The following is a 15,483-nucleotide window of genomic DNA, read 5'->3' on the forward strand; positions in this document are numbered from 1 at the left end:
TAAGACGTCTTAAACTGAGCGTGAAAAAAGCCCCTTGTCATTCCTGGAAATACAGACTTAAATCACAGGGAATAACACCCAAAAGCCAATATTGGAGAAGACAGCCACCCACCAAGCCAATAGATGACAACTGAAGAGTTTAAAGCTGGGCACTTGCAAGTTACCGTCACTCAGAGACTGGTTGGAGGCTGGAATATCCGCAAACCAAATTTGCCACTTCATTGTTTGCAAACTAACAGGCATGTGTACCTTTTGACTTTTGTATAGTTATCTTAGTTCTGGAAGATCTCAGATTGCTTCAGAGTAATAATAAAGGAGGACAATACTGATTTAGGGCTAATAATAATAATAATTAGTAGTAGTAGTAGTAGTTGTTGTTGTGGTGGTGGTTGTTTTGTTTTTCCTAATCCACACTGAAAACTGGAGTGGATTGATGAGAGAGGAGAAAGTTCTGGTGATGTCAGTTCCCATTGCCATGGAAACTGACATTTCTAGTGACAACCGAGTCTTTGTCCTGGAGCTGCTGGATTGCATGGGGAATAGGGGCAAGCAGGGCAGGGAGCAGACAAGGGAATTCAGTTAAATAAACCTGTAGCTTTTGGCTTCCAAAGGTAGTGAAAATGGAGAGAGAAAAAATGATTGTGCTTGAACAAATGAATGAATGGACCCAGTGTCTGTAACCAAAACATTGTTTGGGGCAATATCAGCAAATAAGTATGTTTTTTGGAAAAGGTGGATAGCCAGATGGAGGCATTTAAGCTGCCTAGGAATGCCTGATAGGACATTATCTCCAGCTGCTCATTGTTCCTTTGTTTTTTCTGGCTACAGGATATTCTTTATATCCTAGCCTATGCTTGGTGGACTCTGTGTGTGTGTTTGCTTTGGGGAGTTGCTGGTTTTACCTTTAGTTTGAAGAGAAAAATCTGATGAACTCTACTCATTGCAGCTCCGCCAACATCACATACTGCTTTTCAGTAAATTTGGGAAATTTGGTCCCATTGACATCAAATGAGAGCAGAGGGGATGGAAATGACTAGGATATAGTTAGGTGGTGTAGGCGGGACAGAACATGGAGACCAGGCCAAAGATCTCTCCAAAACATTCAGATTACCAGAGTTTACCAACAGACCCTGTTCTAGTCAGATATGAACTAGATCTGAGGTATGCAGATGTAGGATATGTTTAAGTGAAGATACAGGTCAGCATGACCTAAGGGTCAAGGTTTGGGTTTGAGGCTGAACACAAGCTTGTGCTCAAAATGTGAAGGCAAGCAGGAGCTTGGTCTTAGGGTTGATTATATCCTAATTGTACAAGCAGTTGTAATTGTTGTAAAATAATAATAATGAATACACAACAAAACAACAGCCACAAGCTCTTTGACAGGGCTGATGACCAGCTAGCTAGCTAGATAGGCAGAGAGCTTGAATCTCTGTTTAATGGTAGAAGCCTTGTGAGATCAAATATTCTCATGAGATGTGCACTACTGACCATGTGGACAGCTTCACAGGACCAAGAAAAGCCTCTTCGGGTTTTGGATCAGAAATGAAACCATAATCAACGTGGAAGGTTCCTTTAAAAGGGGTTCAGATCTGAAGTCCTAGTCTAGAGACCCTGGTCTAGTCATGCCAAGAAAGGGCATCCACCTTCTGGAATTTCTCCATAACTACCCAAGATAAATGTGAATGACTTGACCATCATTCACAAATGGAGTCTGCACTAAAATCAGATACAAAAAGGCTGCCCAGTTCCCAGTCTCCTCATCCCAAGTGATTGAACTGGGGTTCTGGGCCCACATGGGATGCAGCTTTAGTTCTAACCTCAGTGAGAGAGTAGTTCTGTGACACACACAGAGAAACACAAATGGTTCAGAGCCACCCTGTTTCAAATATACCTGGCACCTTTCTGTTTTTCAAAGACTGTCTGAACTATGACATCTCCTTTAACTTCATGTCACTCCCTAGAATATCCACCATTCTCCCCTGCTTCTACTCTCAGTATCTGATGCTTTCATTGTTGAAACACAGGTTCATGTATTTCGTTTCTATCTATGCTCTTTCACACACAAGACTTTTCACCACAGAACACCCACCTTTGAACATCATACAACAAATTAAATTAATCGGAAGGTCTCAGTTCAGTCCATAACTGTCCATACACTGAAAGGAAAGTGACTTTAAAACCTTGCTATAGATGAGGTGTGTTGAAAACATGTGTAAAGATGGTGTCATTGCTCACCCTAGGGAGCAGTTTTGCAAAGCAAGCTCAAACTCAATGTTAGCTTAGTCAGTGATACTCTGAGTTCTAGGTGACAATACAAGCTGGTAATTCCCTGCAGGGAAGAAAAGGGGGCTGAGGATATCTCTGCAAAAAGGAGCTGTTTGTTCTTAACTAAAAAGCAGAAATCTTTTTTGCTGCAAACAGCAACATTTCTGTCATGGGGCAATTTGATTTAAAATAAGCAAATTGGAGAAGCTAGGTTTACCAATGGCAAGGCAGGAAATTTCACCACTGATTCAATTGGTAAATCCTGGTGGACTTTTTGCTTTGTGTGCGCAGACTTGTGAAGTGGAAATCAGAGCTTCACCATAGCAACTTTGTTGTTAAAAATGCTCAGATGTCAGCTTGTCCCTATGGTGCAGTGGGGCACACCAACATGATGCAAAGTCACTGTGCCAACAAGGAGGCTCTTAACCTAAAAGCTGTGGTAATGGAAACAGAGATGTTGTCCTAATCTGGGCCAAAGTGACATGTCTTAGCCCGATTTTGTTAATGTCACTGGAGTTCAGGGCCATTCCACAGGTATAAATCAATGTCCCTGAGTTAAGATGAGAACGCTACATCAATTTCTGATGGCTGAGGATCCAGCCCCCTTTGTCTGCTGATTCCTCTCCAAGCGGCCAAATTCAGCACAGGTATGGTGCCAGGTTTAATGGGAAGGTAGCCACCAAATGCCCTGAGCTGCATTTTGCTGTCAGTTCCACAGTTCCACCAATGCAAATCAAGACAGGGTAATCCAGTGTACAACACTGACTTCCTGGGAATTACTCTAGCCTCATACCAAGGTAAATGACCCAAATCTGATTCTGCTTTTAAACCAAAAGCCTACTACTCCACTCCAACACTTACTACAAATCTTAATGAAGTCCTTACATGGGGAGCAACTCTTATCTGCATGCAAACCTACAATCAATTCAGCTTTAAAGAAGACAGAGACATAAAAATAATTAGTTTACCCAGCCATAACAATGAAGAAATCCAGGCGGTTCCAGGTGTCTCCAAGGTAACACTTCTTGCCAAAGATCCCCAAGGCCACCATCTTCAGGACCATTTCCATGGCAAAGAAGATGAAGATGAAATCATCAAATACCTGAAGGAACCAAAAGGGACCAGAGGGCAAGGTTAAAAAGCATGTTGTCCCCTTTCATCACACAGTTCAAACCGTGGGCATTAACGTCAACTTCAGTGGTCATGATGGTCAGTGTTAACAGGGGAGAGGCTACACAAGCATACTCTGCCGCACTGCAGTACTGCACCTCTGTCCTGAGTTGCAGCACTCCTCCTTGTTTTATCAGTTCTTCCCTCTTCTACCCACCACTTCGCCAATGCCCCTCAGTCCAGAGCCTGCTTTTGTAGTTGCATGTTAAGAGTGGAAGGGCACAAATGGATGGATATGAGGCTGGGGAGAAGCATGCCTGGTAAGAATGGGAATGTGAAGGAAGAACATGCAAGGAGTCAGTGATCGTGGGTGGGGATGGATGAGCGAGTGCAGATGGGTACAGGTGAATTAATGGGTATGATAAGTACAGGCAAGTGAACTCCCTGTCTGATATTGCCATAAATAGACAATATTCACTGTCTTTTTCTCTTTCCATCTCCCTCTCTCTGGCAAACTCTTGTGATTTTTTAAGACAAGCTACTTTGTTGCTATGGGCACTCTTGCCAATCTTTTTTTGGAAGAAGCTAACTGCACATGGAAGGAAAACATCAGACACAAAGATGAGAGTATGGACCTGGGCTTCAGCCAGTGACGCACCTGCTCTGAGATGGGGGTGAAGAGATTGCTTACCTGCAAGATCTTGCACCGGTCAGAGAGGCAGTCCATATCCTCACACGGCTGGTACATCCCCAAGGTAACACAGTTCAGTAAAATCACCATCATGCTAACACACTCGAACCAGGTAAAAGGAGTCAAGGAAAACTGAGGTGAGGTCCGTGTAGCCCATGTTAACCCAGCCAAGTCTTGGGGCAACAAAATAAAAAGTAAAATCCCAGGTGATATCACAGCTTAGTCATGAATTCCTATATTCTCCCTCTCCCTCTTTACCCCATCCCATGTGCTGAATAAATTGTGTCAAAATTCAATTGGAAGCAAACAAAAGCACTATAAAACACTGGGAAGGATTTATACAAATCACCCCCTTGTTATACGCACGCACACTAACTCCCCATTTTACTGGCATGCTGATTCTCCAAACATGAAGGAATCACATTTTCCATCATGCGCTGCACTCCAAAGCAGCACAGGCTGCAGGCAGGTGAACAAAAGGTCTCATCCAACTTAACAGGTGGACAAAAATTCCCAGTAAACTTAGAGACAAGAGCCTGTCTTGTAGTGGGTATGACTTAAAGTTTCAAGGCCCAGAAATCATTCTCTCTCTCTCCCTCCTTCTCTTTCTCTCTTTTCAACAGGAATTTAGAAATATGGAATCGCCATACTGGTACACCTCAGTGGTCCATCTAATAGTTTGTTCTGGCTCCAACAGTGCCCAACGCTGGTTAAAACTTCTGCAATGCGCTCAAGTGTGATATTCTACGGTCACAGGGGAAAACTGGGTTCCTGACCCTAGCTGGTGATCAGCATATGCCCTAAAGCATGAATATTGACAGCCCTTATAATTGTTTTCTCAGCTACAGTGGTGTCCCTGCAGATGCTATGCTTATTTATGCTGAATCTTTTGTTTAGACGCTTGCTAAAATATCTGCTTCAATAATAGCTGGCAGCAGCAAGCTACATTGACTAATTATACTTTACATTGAAAAGTGTTTCCTTCTATTTATTTTTAATTTGTTGCTTCAGTTTCATCAAGTGCTGCTTCACTTCTGTATTGTGGGATGGGGCAAACAGAAGTGCTCGAATGACCTTCTCTATCTCCTTCACAGTTTTATACAGTAAACTTCATTATAATAAAATCCCCATGGAACCAGAAGAAAAATCCATTAAAGGAGGGTGTTTGCCATAACAGGGTTAAATCAATTTGCTGCATCATAATTATGAAAAAAATATCAGTTCATGCCATTAGGACTGTTGGGGGGGGGGAGAGGCTTGTTATAAACAGAATTTGTTATAATGAGGTTGTATTATACTTCTCTCTGTTCTTCTTTCCAAATAGTCTTGGGTATGATTCTCATTTACACCAAGGACCATGACAATACTCTAGGAGTGACAAGAGGCCTTAAAGAAGGTGCAAATACCTTAAGGCTATGAATTCTACAAAGGTCTTAGAGCCAATGGGAAAAAGGCTCCAAAAAGTGCATCTTCTTCAGCAGAAGCACCACTGCTCTTGCACATATCAGCACACATCGTACTTCTGCTGTTTTCATTTTATATCTAATCCTTCAATTCTAGACTTTTAAAAAGAAATGCAGCCTTCAAGGGCCACAACTTACGTGCCTTGAACTCACAAGAACTGAGTTCAAAATGGTGGCCTAGACTTCCGGCACTCCAAAACCTGTGCTTTGTTTCATACCACACTTCCCCATGCATGCTGTGACAGTAATTCACATAAAGTCTGCACACTCTGCCATAGCAGGTCATCCATTCTCTTTCTTCTCCCTCATTGCCCTCACCAAAGAAAGGGCTTTTGTGACCTTCTTTGGTCATGATATCAGATGAAGCAAAGCCCCAGGACATTGTCTAAGCTGTGCGTCAGTCATGCTTAAATATGGTTTAGAGAGCGAGTTTCCTCTTCACTCCTTTGCAAAACCAGCACCAGGTTTAGTCCACCGTAAGGCAGAAGGGGTCCCAAGTTGGCTCCCTCCCCAAGCTTCCCATACTAACAGCCCCTTTTCCCAAATTTCTCCTCATGGTTTATAGGCTTTCTCCTCCACTGCTCCTCACAGCAAAAGCAAAAAACCCCCTCCTTTTTGCTTAATATGGTTGAAGCAGATTCTTTTATCACCAAATTCTGAAATAATCTATCTTCCAGGAAATGCTACAAAGCACAAGGCCAGGGATAAAATAACCTTGCCCTAACAGCTCTATGTGGATGCGACTTTTATTCTTCCCTACCACTTCCTTAAAGACCTGATACACAGCCGAGTAAAACAAATTAAAAGATTCCATCGACTCTAAGGGTCTTTTCATTAGAACTTAATTCTCTCCCTGGAGTTAGAGCTGGAGCATTTACATCATGATCCCTGTTAGCAGCTATGAGTCTGCAAATCCTGCTAAACACCTACTACCACAACCAAAGACTTGCTGAGTCAAGCAAGTCATCAAGGGAGTCATTAGGGCCAGGGCTGACAACAGTGTCTACAAATGTCAAAGAGCTCTTGGCCACCAAACAAGAATATTGTAAAGTTAGTGCAAAACAATATATTGAAGGAGCTCACAAATTGTAAACGAAGGATCAACCCAACACCACTGAGAACCACCTTCTGTGCTCTCTGCCACTCAGCAGTCCAATACCCATCGCCAGTGTGAGAAAGATCAGTAGTGTACCTGCAAAGTTGTGAGACACTGCATTGAATGAAAGTTGCAGATGCATTACAGGCTGCCTTAGAGCAATTGTGAACAGCTTGTACATGATTACTGAGATTGCCCCACCAGACTCACCAGTTCCTGCCTGGTGGGGGGCGATCCCCGCTGCCCCCCACTGCCCTGCGCTGTGTGGGGGGCTCTGCACGAGCCCCTAGAAGCCCCAAGGCCAGTGCAGGAGCCGATGAGTGGAGGGTTTTTGGTTTGTTTGTTTTTGAAAGGGCCAGGAGCTGGGGTGGGCTGGGCAGCCATGGGGGGTGCTGGGGCAGTGGGCAGGAGTTGAGGGGGCGCTTGGAGAGCTGGGGAAGCAGGCAGGGGATGGGACCTGGCAGGGGTCCCCCCCAGGGTCCCCTCCCCCACCCTCTACTTATCAGCCCAGAGTCCAGGTCCAGCTCCCTGCTGCAGCAGGCAGGGACTGCCCAAATCACCAAAGCTCGCCGAATCTTTTCCAAACTAATTTGGAGAGCTTCAAATCGATTTGTACCTTTTAACTGGTCCCTTGATTTGATCAGATTATGAGATTCAGCCACCAAATTGAGCCAAATCTCCTCCGAATCAAATCAGCACCCGAAGCTTTGCACAGTCCTACTAATCATATGCATGGCCCTCCTTCGGCCTCTCTCAAGTTTCTCCACCTCCTTCTTGAAGTGCGGTTCCCAGAACTGGACGCACTACTCCAGCTGCAGCCTCACTAAAGCTGAGGAGACCTGGAGGATGACATCCTTAGCCTTGCTTGAGATACATCAGTAATTGCATGCCAATGCCAACTACAGCATCGTATTAGTGGGTCATGTTCATTCTGTGGTCTGTCACCACCGCCAGGTCTCTTTCAGTTGTGGTGCTGGCATGTGTAGCACCGCTGAACCTGCAAGTGTGTTGCAGATTATTTCTCCCCAGATTTCACGTTTCATCAGGTTTTGATCTGCCGACCTTGCAAGCCTGTCCAGGTCAGCCTGTATCCCCAGCCTGTCCTCCAGTGTGACTGCACTCCCCCATAATTTGGTGTCATCCACAAACTTTGCCGGTACACTTTTAACACCCAAATCCAAATCATTGATGAATATGTTGAAAAGCACTAGTCTGAAAACTGAACTGAGGGATGCCACTGGTTACCTTATGCCATATCAACTCAGTTCCATCTGGGTCCCGCCTTGAAGCCAGTTTTCTAGCCACCAGATCATCAAGTTGTCGAGGCCACAATTTCCCAATTTTACTGTGAGGACATTGTGGGGCACTAAGTGAAGGGTCTTTTTGAAATTCAAGTATATGACATCAACCTCTTTTCCCTTATCCAGGTGACAAGTTACTTGATCATAGAAGGAAATGAGGTTGGTCAGGCATGACCTGCCTGCAATGAAGCCACGTTGGCTCTTTTAGAACATTGCTTTCAGTTAGCCTATCAGCTATCACTAATGGACTCTTTGATAATTTTTTTCAGGATTTTTCCAGGGATTGAGGTCCAGATAATTCCCTGGGTCCTCCTTCCTTCCTTTCTTGAAGATAGACGAGACATTGGCCCTCTTCAAATCTTCCGGGACCTCTCCCGAGCACCATGAGTTCTCAAATAGCTTTGCCACTGACTGCGCAGTGATGGCGGACAATTCTTTCAGCACTCTCAGGTGTAGTTCATCTGGTCCTGCTGACTTTTAGATATCCAGCTTCTCCAGATGTTCCCCCACAAGATCTTCACCAACTATGAGTGGGTGATCAGTCACCCTCACCTTGATCAACTTGTATCCTGTCAAGCAGGCTAACACCCTTGCACTGGTGGAATACCAACGTGAAGTATTTGTTTAGGAGTTCGGTTTTCTCCTGAGTGTCAGTTATCAGGTGTCCCATTTCATTCAGCAGGAGTCCTACGTTTCTCTATTTTTTCTCCAACTTCCTACATATCTAAAGAAGGACTTTTTATTGTCCTTGATTCCTGTTGCCAATTTGTATTCAGTTTCTGCATTTGCTTTTCTAATCTACTCCCTACAGGTGCGGGCTATTACTGTATACTCCTCCTTGGTGGTAATTCCTGACTTTCATCCCTTATAAGCTTCTCTTTTCAGTTTCAGGAGATCCATGACTCCTTTAATGAGCCAAGGGGGTCTCCCAGCCCTTTTGCTACCTTTCTTATGAAAACAAATAGACTTCCTTTGTGCTCCAAGGATCACATCCTTGAGGAATGACCACTCTTCTTGGACTCCCTCCCCCATGGTCCCACAGGGCCTTGCCAACCAATCTCTTAAGTTTGTAGAAGTCAGCTTTCCTAAAATCAAGGATTTCATAGACATTAGGGCTGGAAGGGACCTCATAAGATCATTGGGGCCAGCCCCCTGCCCAAGGGGTAGGAAGTCAGCTAGGGTCAAAGGATCCCAGCGAGATAAGCGTCCAAGTGTTTCTTAAAAGTGTCCAGAGTAGGTGCTTGCACCACCTCTGGGGGCAGTCTGCTCTAGGCCTTGGGGGCACAGACAGTAAAGTTTTTCCTTATGTCCAGCCTAAAGCAGTTTTGCAGGAGTTTGTGACTGTTGGACCTTGTCATCCCTTGGGGTGCTCTGGCATTCCCCCAGATCCTGGTGCACACCCCTTATGTACTTATAGGCTGCCATCAAGTCACCCCTGAGCCTGCGCTTCTCCAGGCTGAAGAGTCGCATAGCTCACAGCCTCTCTTCATAAGGCCTGTTCTCTTGCCCTCTGATCATGGGCCTGGCTCTCTTCTGGACACTTTCAAGCTTCCCCAAGTCCTTCCTAAATTGTGGAGCCTAGCATTGGATGCAGTACTCCAGCTGCAGCCTCACCAAGGCCGAATACAGTGAGCCTTGCTCAAGATGCATCGGTAGATGCAAGCCAGAGTTTTGTTCACTTTGCCAGCTGCGGTATCGCATTGGTGGCTCATGTTCATCTTGTGGTTAATCATAACCCCCAAGTCTCTTTCGGTCATGGTGCTAGCAAGTGTAGCACTGCTCAGCTTATAAGTGTGATGCGGGTTCCCCCTCCACCCCTCCCCAAGGTGGAGCACCTTGTATTTATCCGTATTGAATGCCATCAGATTTTCATCCAGCCACCTTGCAAGCCTTTCAAGGTTGGACTGGATCACCAGCCTATCCTCAAGTGTGGACACTCTTCCCCAAACTTTGATGTCATCAGCGAACATAGCCAGTCCACTTCTGACACCATTTCTGCTTTGCTGGCTGACTTCCCTGTCTTGCAATGGATGGAGAAAGGGATTATTTCATGATTGCTAGCACCTAGCTTCCCTTCAATCCTTAGGTTGCTTACCAGATCATGCCCTTTGGCCAGAACCAAATCCAAGAGTGCCTAACCCCTGCTGATGCTTTCTCCCTTCCACCCGAAGCAAGCCATGCCTGAATCCTGCCCCCTCCTCTCTCCCCGGCTGGGCAAGTGGCAGCAGAGCACAGCCCCCACTCGCAGTGCTGCACCGCCCACATCCCGCTCCCCTCCCCAAGTAACACCCACCCCCACCGGGCAACTTGTCCCAGCCCCAATACCTCCCTCCCTCATGCCCCTTCCCTCCCCCAACCCCAACAGACTTACCAACTGGAGGCAGGTGTGTCAGCTGCCTGTTTAGCCTATGGCTGAATCGCCAAAGCAGCACCAAATCTTTCAGAACTGATTCGGCCGAATCGGGACAATGATTCAAATCTCCAAATCAAATCACTGTCCTCCGAACTGGCCGAATCTGAATCCAAAGCGAATACTTGCCACTTCACACAGGCCTAGTACTTACCATGCTTCTGGGCTTTGCTGACTGCCATGTGGGGCCAGGAGGGAATTTTTTCCTCTCCTGCTGGTACATGTAAGAGTTTTTTTAAGCCTTCCTCAAAGGCATTGGGTGTTAGCTGCAGCTAAGGCTGAGGATTTTGACTAGGGTGTGCCATTGTTCCTGCTGGGACTTAAACCCAGGGGCTACTGGGTCTTGACCCTCTGCTCAGGGTCAGACTGATCACCATATATGGGGTCAGAAAGGAATTCTGCCCCATGGTCACATTAGCACGGACTGTGGGGGGTTTTGTCTTCCTCTGCAGCCAGGTGCATGGCATTTCCTGAGATCTCTTGAGTGTACTTTTAGCAACTATTGCAGCAGCAGGACATTGGCCACTGTGGTGAACCTGCTTTACCTGTGGCAGATTAGGGTGTTATGTCTTGTGTTGTGTCAGGGTTGACTGCATAGGTTTGCTAAGACGTTAAACAATGGATTTGTTTAAGATGGTTTAGATAGGAATGATCCTGTCTCAGGAACAGAGTTGTACTAGACTACTTCTCAAAGTCCCTTCCTTATGATTCTATGAAAGTAGCCAGGAACCCAGGTCAGTAGGATGCAAAGGGGCATTGACAACCACTGGCTACCACTGTGATGTTGGCACAGCTGGGTGGATGTGATAGCAGCTGATCTTTTTTCTCCCTCCCCTCAAGTCAGTGCCTGGGGCAGCTGCCCAAATCTCTCCACCCTAGTGACACTACTGTCTCCCGCCCTCACTTACTATGATGGCATCTGTCCACTCCCTGCATTTGTTCTCTCCAAGCTACCGTTCCTCCTCTAAATCCCTCACTCTTCATTTCTGAAATGGCCTCTAGTCCACTGCCTGGTGAGTGTGTCAGTTCTGAAACAGCACTATCCTCACAACCACTGGAGGTGCCAGGCCTTGCTTTCAACTCTGGGCCTGGGGCTTCTCAGTATCCAGAATCACCTCTGACATTGCATTGTCCTTTGTGGAAGAGGGAGTGGCAGGTGGGGTGGGAAGGGAGTGCTTGCCACAGTTTGCTTGTTCTCCCTCCTTGCTTTCACAGCTTGCAAAAAATATGCTTCTGCATCCACATGTCTTTGTGTGGAAATGTAAATGTCTTTATTACCTGCTGTGCCATTTTTCACGAGGAACCCATTGTGACAGACTGGGAATATGTCTGTGTCAGACTGAAAACTCCATATTGTTTTGCAAACTCCATTTTGTCTCGGGGGCTTTACTTTGTATTGGAACCTTCATTCTGAAGTGTGACACTCATGTTGTATTGCAACCTCCTTTGGGGATTAGAGCATCCATTTTGTATCATGTGTTTGACACTTACTGGAAAGAAACTGTATAAGAAACTGCGACAGAGCCATCAAAGGCCATCAAATCAGAGTTGACTGACATTCTCCTACTAGCACAATGAGCTTTCTGCTGGCCAGGCCATTAACTTTGAATGTCTCTCTCCACACAGGATCCAATGGAGAGGGGAGTTAAGGTGACTTAGAGCTCCCAAACATACACACACATTCCTGGCTGATGTAGACATGTCAAAGGAAGGGCAGAGATTTTTTGTTTTGTTTTTAAACAAAATAGCAGGTATTTTTCTGAACAAAGAGATAGACCATTGTAACATGAAAAGAAAACAGGCCAAGAAGGCCTGTCTAACACTGACCAAACCCAGGATTCACAGGAAAAACAAGATGACAGAAGAGGACTTGAACTGAGGATTTTATTTTCCACAAATCACCAATTGTATTGTGTGATTTCTCAAGAGTCAATAAAGTGGGGGGAAAGGGAGAGGCAGGGGCAGGGGGACACAAAATCCCTTTGCTAAGCCCGAGTTCCTTGATCTCTTGCCTGTAGCTCTGATGGGTTAGATTAAACATCATATGTCACACAACCAAGGTGGACCTTTGCGGAAATGTGGCTGAGCAACCAGCAGCTCAAGAGGGCCAAGGTGCTGGTTCTGCAGTGGCAATGGGTAGGGGGTGCATGTGCGCCCCCTGACCAGCCATACTCGCCACTCAGGCGACAGGCGGGGGGGCCAGTGGGAGCGCTGGTGCCCCCCCTGTGAGTGCTGGCCAGGTAGTGGGGGCATGATTGGCTGTGGGGGGACTCCCCCTAATCATTAAAGTTGGCCGCAGGGGGACCCCCCCCGGTCACTGACTGGTCGCTGCAGAGGATATGTGTCCCCCACCCGCCCCCAACTAAGCTGGCACCAGTTGCCCATGGCAGGATGGTTTTAGATACAGGGCTTCTACTTGAGTGATCCAGAGCTAAGACCAAGAACAAATTTATTGCCCTGGGAGGGCTTAGTGACAAATAGGCTAAGAATCTGTTTACAATAGGCTGGTGCTCCTTCAGAAGAAAGAAGAGGGACAACGTTGCCACCTTTCATGACTTTATCATGAATTGCACAACATGTAGTAGTCTCTCCAAGGCCCCAACTCCCAGAATCACAGCGTTGCATAAAAATCTCAGCTTTCACTTTAAAAAAGAAGATTCTAGTCCTCCTTGTTCTAGATAAAAGCCTGAAAACATAAGCCATAGAGGTTTAAACATCAGAAGGCAATAACGTTGCCTCCTCCCCACTCAAAAATATTTTATTTTTAAAATATCACAACTTGAGTGCGGGGGGGGGCGGCATGGGATTGATTTTTAAACGCTTGGGGCTGGCAAGACTGGATTTGTCCTCCCTTTTTTTAGACTCTGGCTCTCTGGAGGTTTGTGGATTCCATCCAGGTTCACATTGACATTGCTGAACTTGATGCTGCTTCCTTGTGGCTAAAGTGACATAAGGAAAGCTCTCTCCCCATCACCCATGGTTTTCCTTTCAGTGCAGGCGGGTCTCCAGAAGACCCATCAGTTCTGCCACAGAGAGAGAGAAAGAGAAAGTCTAAAGGGAAAAAATGAAGCATCTCCTGCCCAGAATCAGGAGGGGTCGCTGTCAGCTTGGGTCTATGGAAGGGGGTTATTATAACTACCTGCTGCCTTCAAATGTGTCACCACTGTCAGCCACAGGGACCATCTCCAGTCACCACGGCAACAGCCTAGAGCCAGGTTTATAATCTTTCCTTCTGCGCTGTCTCCCCCTCCCTCTTTGCTCCCCCCTTTCTCTTGTGCTTGAGCCTGTAATTAATTTCAACTGCTGACAAAGCTGGTATTCAGAATCTGCATCATTCAGTCAGAAGTTTCATTACTAATTAACTTTTTTTGAAGTTCAAGTCTTCTAATTACAAATGAACTTTCCTTCTCTCTCTCTGCCAGCCCCTCTATCTCACATTCTTCCTTGCTGCCGCTCTCTCCCTCCCCTTTCTCCTGATCCCTCCTTCTCCTCTTGCTCTTCCCCTTGTCGTTCTCCGTTCTGGACTTAGGATCGACGGAGAAGTACAACAGCTTTCACAGTGGGGCCTGTCACTCTCAGTGGGCTTCGAAAATGAAAACAGGGATGTAGGCATTGCCATACCTGATCGGATCAGCTCTGCGTCTAGTCCACTCTCCCATCTCCGAGAGTGGCCAGTGCCAGATGCTTCAAAGGAAGGTGCAACAAAACTCGAAGAGAACAATTATGTAATAACTTGCCTTTAGGGGAAGTTTCTCCCTAACTACTGGCAGTTAGCAGTTGATTTGAGCCCTGAAGCATAAAGGGCTCATATCTCTCATTTAAAAAAATTTTGTTGCGTCTCCTGTAACTGGGCTCTGCTCTCATTATCCATATAACTGTCTCCTCCTCTTAGAATCCTGCTCAGCTCTTGGCCTCAATGCTGTCATGCGGCAATGCAATGAATATCTAGGTTAATTATATTTTGCCTAAAAAGTATTTCCTTTTATCAGTGTTATAGTTTTTGCCTTTCAGCTTCAGTGACAATTCATATCGCCAATCGCCTGCCGGCTCATTCTCCTCTTGTCTTCTGACGGAAAGCGAGGACAGTCCACCAGCCAGGGGCAGCTGCTAAGTGGCTAATTCATTCCTCAAACATCTGTTCTCAACCCATCTGGAAAAGTCCGGGTGGTGGTGAAAGCTGTAAACTGTAGCCTACTGTCAAGGAGGTATGTAGTGCTACTAGCTTGGCCTAGAATAGAGGTCCCACACATTCTAAAACATACACAGTACATCAGATTGTCCAGATCAGCTCTATAAGTCTTGGGCTACAGGACAGATAAAGAGGTCTGTACCTACTAGAGGCACCTGCAGATCCTGACAGTACACGATCACACAGTCGCACACCGACACGAGAGGCACAGCTGAAAACAAGGCAGTGTTGTGAGGCAGGGAGCTCATTTGATTTCAGTTCCTGTAGAACAGGGAGCATCAGAAGGCTCCAAAATTAAACAGCTTGTCAATGGAAAATCAGGCCTAAATTTGGTCTTTGATATCATCCCCAATCCCTTCTGCTTTCCCTAGACAAACAAACCAAAAAGAAGGCTTCATGAGCAATAATCTTCAGAAACTTGTCAGGCACAGCTTCCTTCCAAAACGTGCTGCTAAACCTGAGATGTTGGTTATAGCTCAATAAGAGAGAAAAAGTACAAGACCTAGAAGGTCTCTAATGGCTGTAATTCTGAACAATTGAATATACATATACATTTTCATGGGAGCAATATATTCCTTGGGACATCATCCTGCCAACTTTCCAAATTCCCTATCATATACCTTGTGCCAATCCAATCTCTGAATATATAGGCCTTAATTCATCTTTGGTGGAACCCTATTGACCTCAGGGGACTTGCAACAGAAATGCATTTAGTCCTAGCATCTGAACAGCTATGGTAGCAGACTTTATTCTAGTCCTAAGGGAAGGAGAACAAGCCAGCTAAAAAGGAAATTGCAGGGGTTCTGGAGTTACGTAACAATAGGCAGTGCATTGACACAGTTGCCCAATGAGTGGAAGAGGAGCAGAAGCTGTAGGCTCTAGGAAGATACACAGTCTAAAACATACAAACACATGCAACTCATCCAACACACCATGTAGTCACACATCCCCATCCCTT

The 15,483-nt window shown here is 45.8% G+C and overlaps 1 protein-coding gene across 1 annotated transcript in view; it reads right to left on the reverse strand.

Annotated features, from left to right (window-relative positions):
- The window catches only part of CACNA1I (calcium voltage-gated channel subunit alpha1 I), a 254,593-nt gene that overhangs the window by 128,042 nt on the left and 111,068 nt on the right, over window positions 1–15,483 (reverse strand). The window contains exons 2-3 of the mRNA XM_090042988.1: window positions 4,067–4,178; window positions 3,234–3,367 (exon numbers count right to left, since the gene is read on the reverse strand). Coding sequence (XP_089899114.1) covers window positions 3,234–3,367; window positions 4,067–4,178 — 246 coding nt within the window. The remainder of the gene's footprint in view (window positions 1–3,233; window positions 3,368–4,066; window positions 4,179–15,483) is intronic.

Source organism: Crocodylus siamensis, chromosome 4, assembly GCF_052110815.1.
Source record: "Crocodylus siamensis isolate JL-2025a chromosome 4, ASM5211081v1, whole genome shotgun sequence".
In the NCBI taxonomy this organism is placed as follows: domain Eukaryota; kingdom Metazoa; phylum Chordata; order Crocodylia; family Crocodylidae; genus Crocodylus; species Crocodylus siamensis.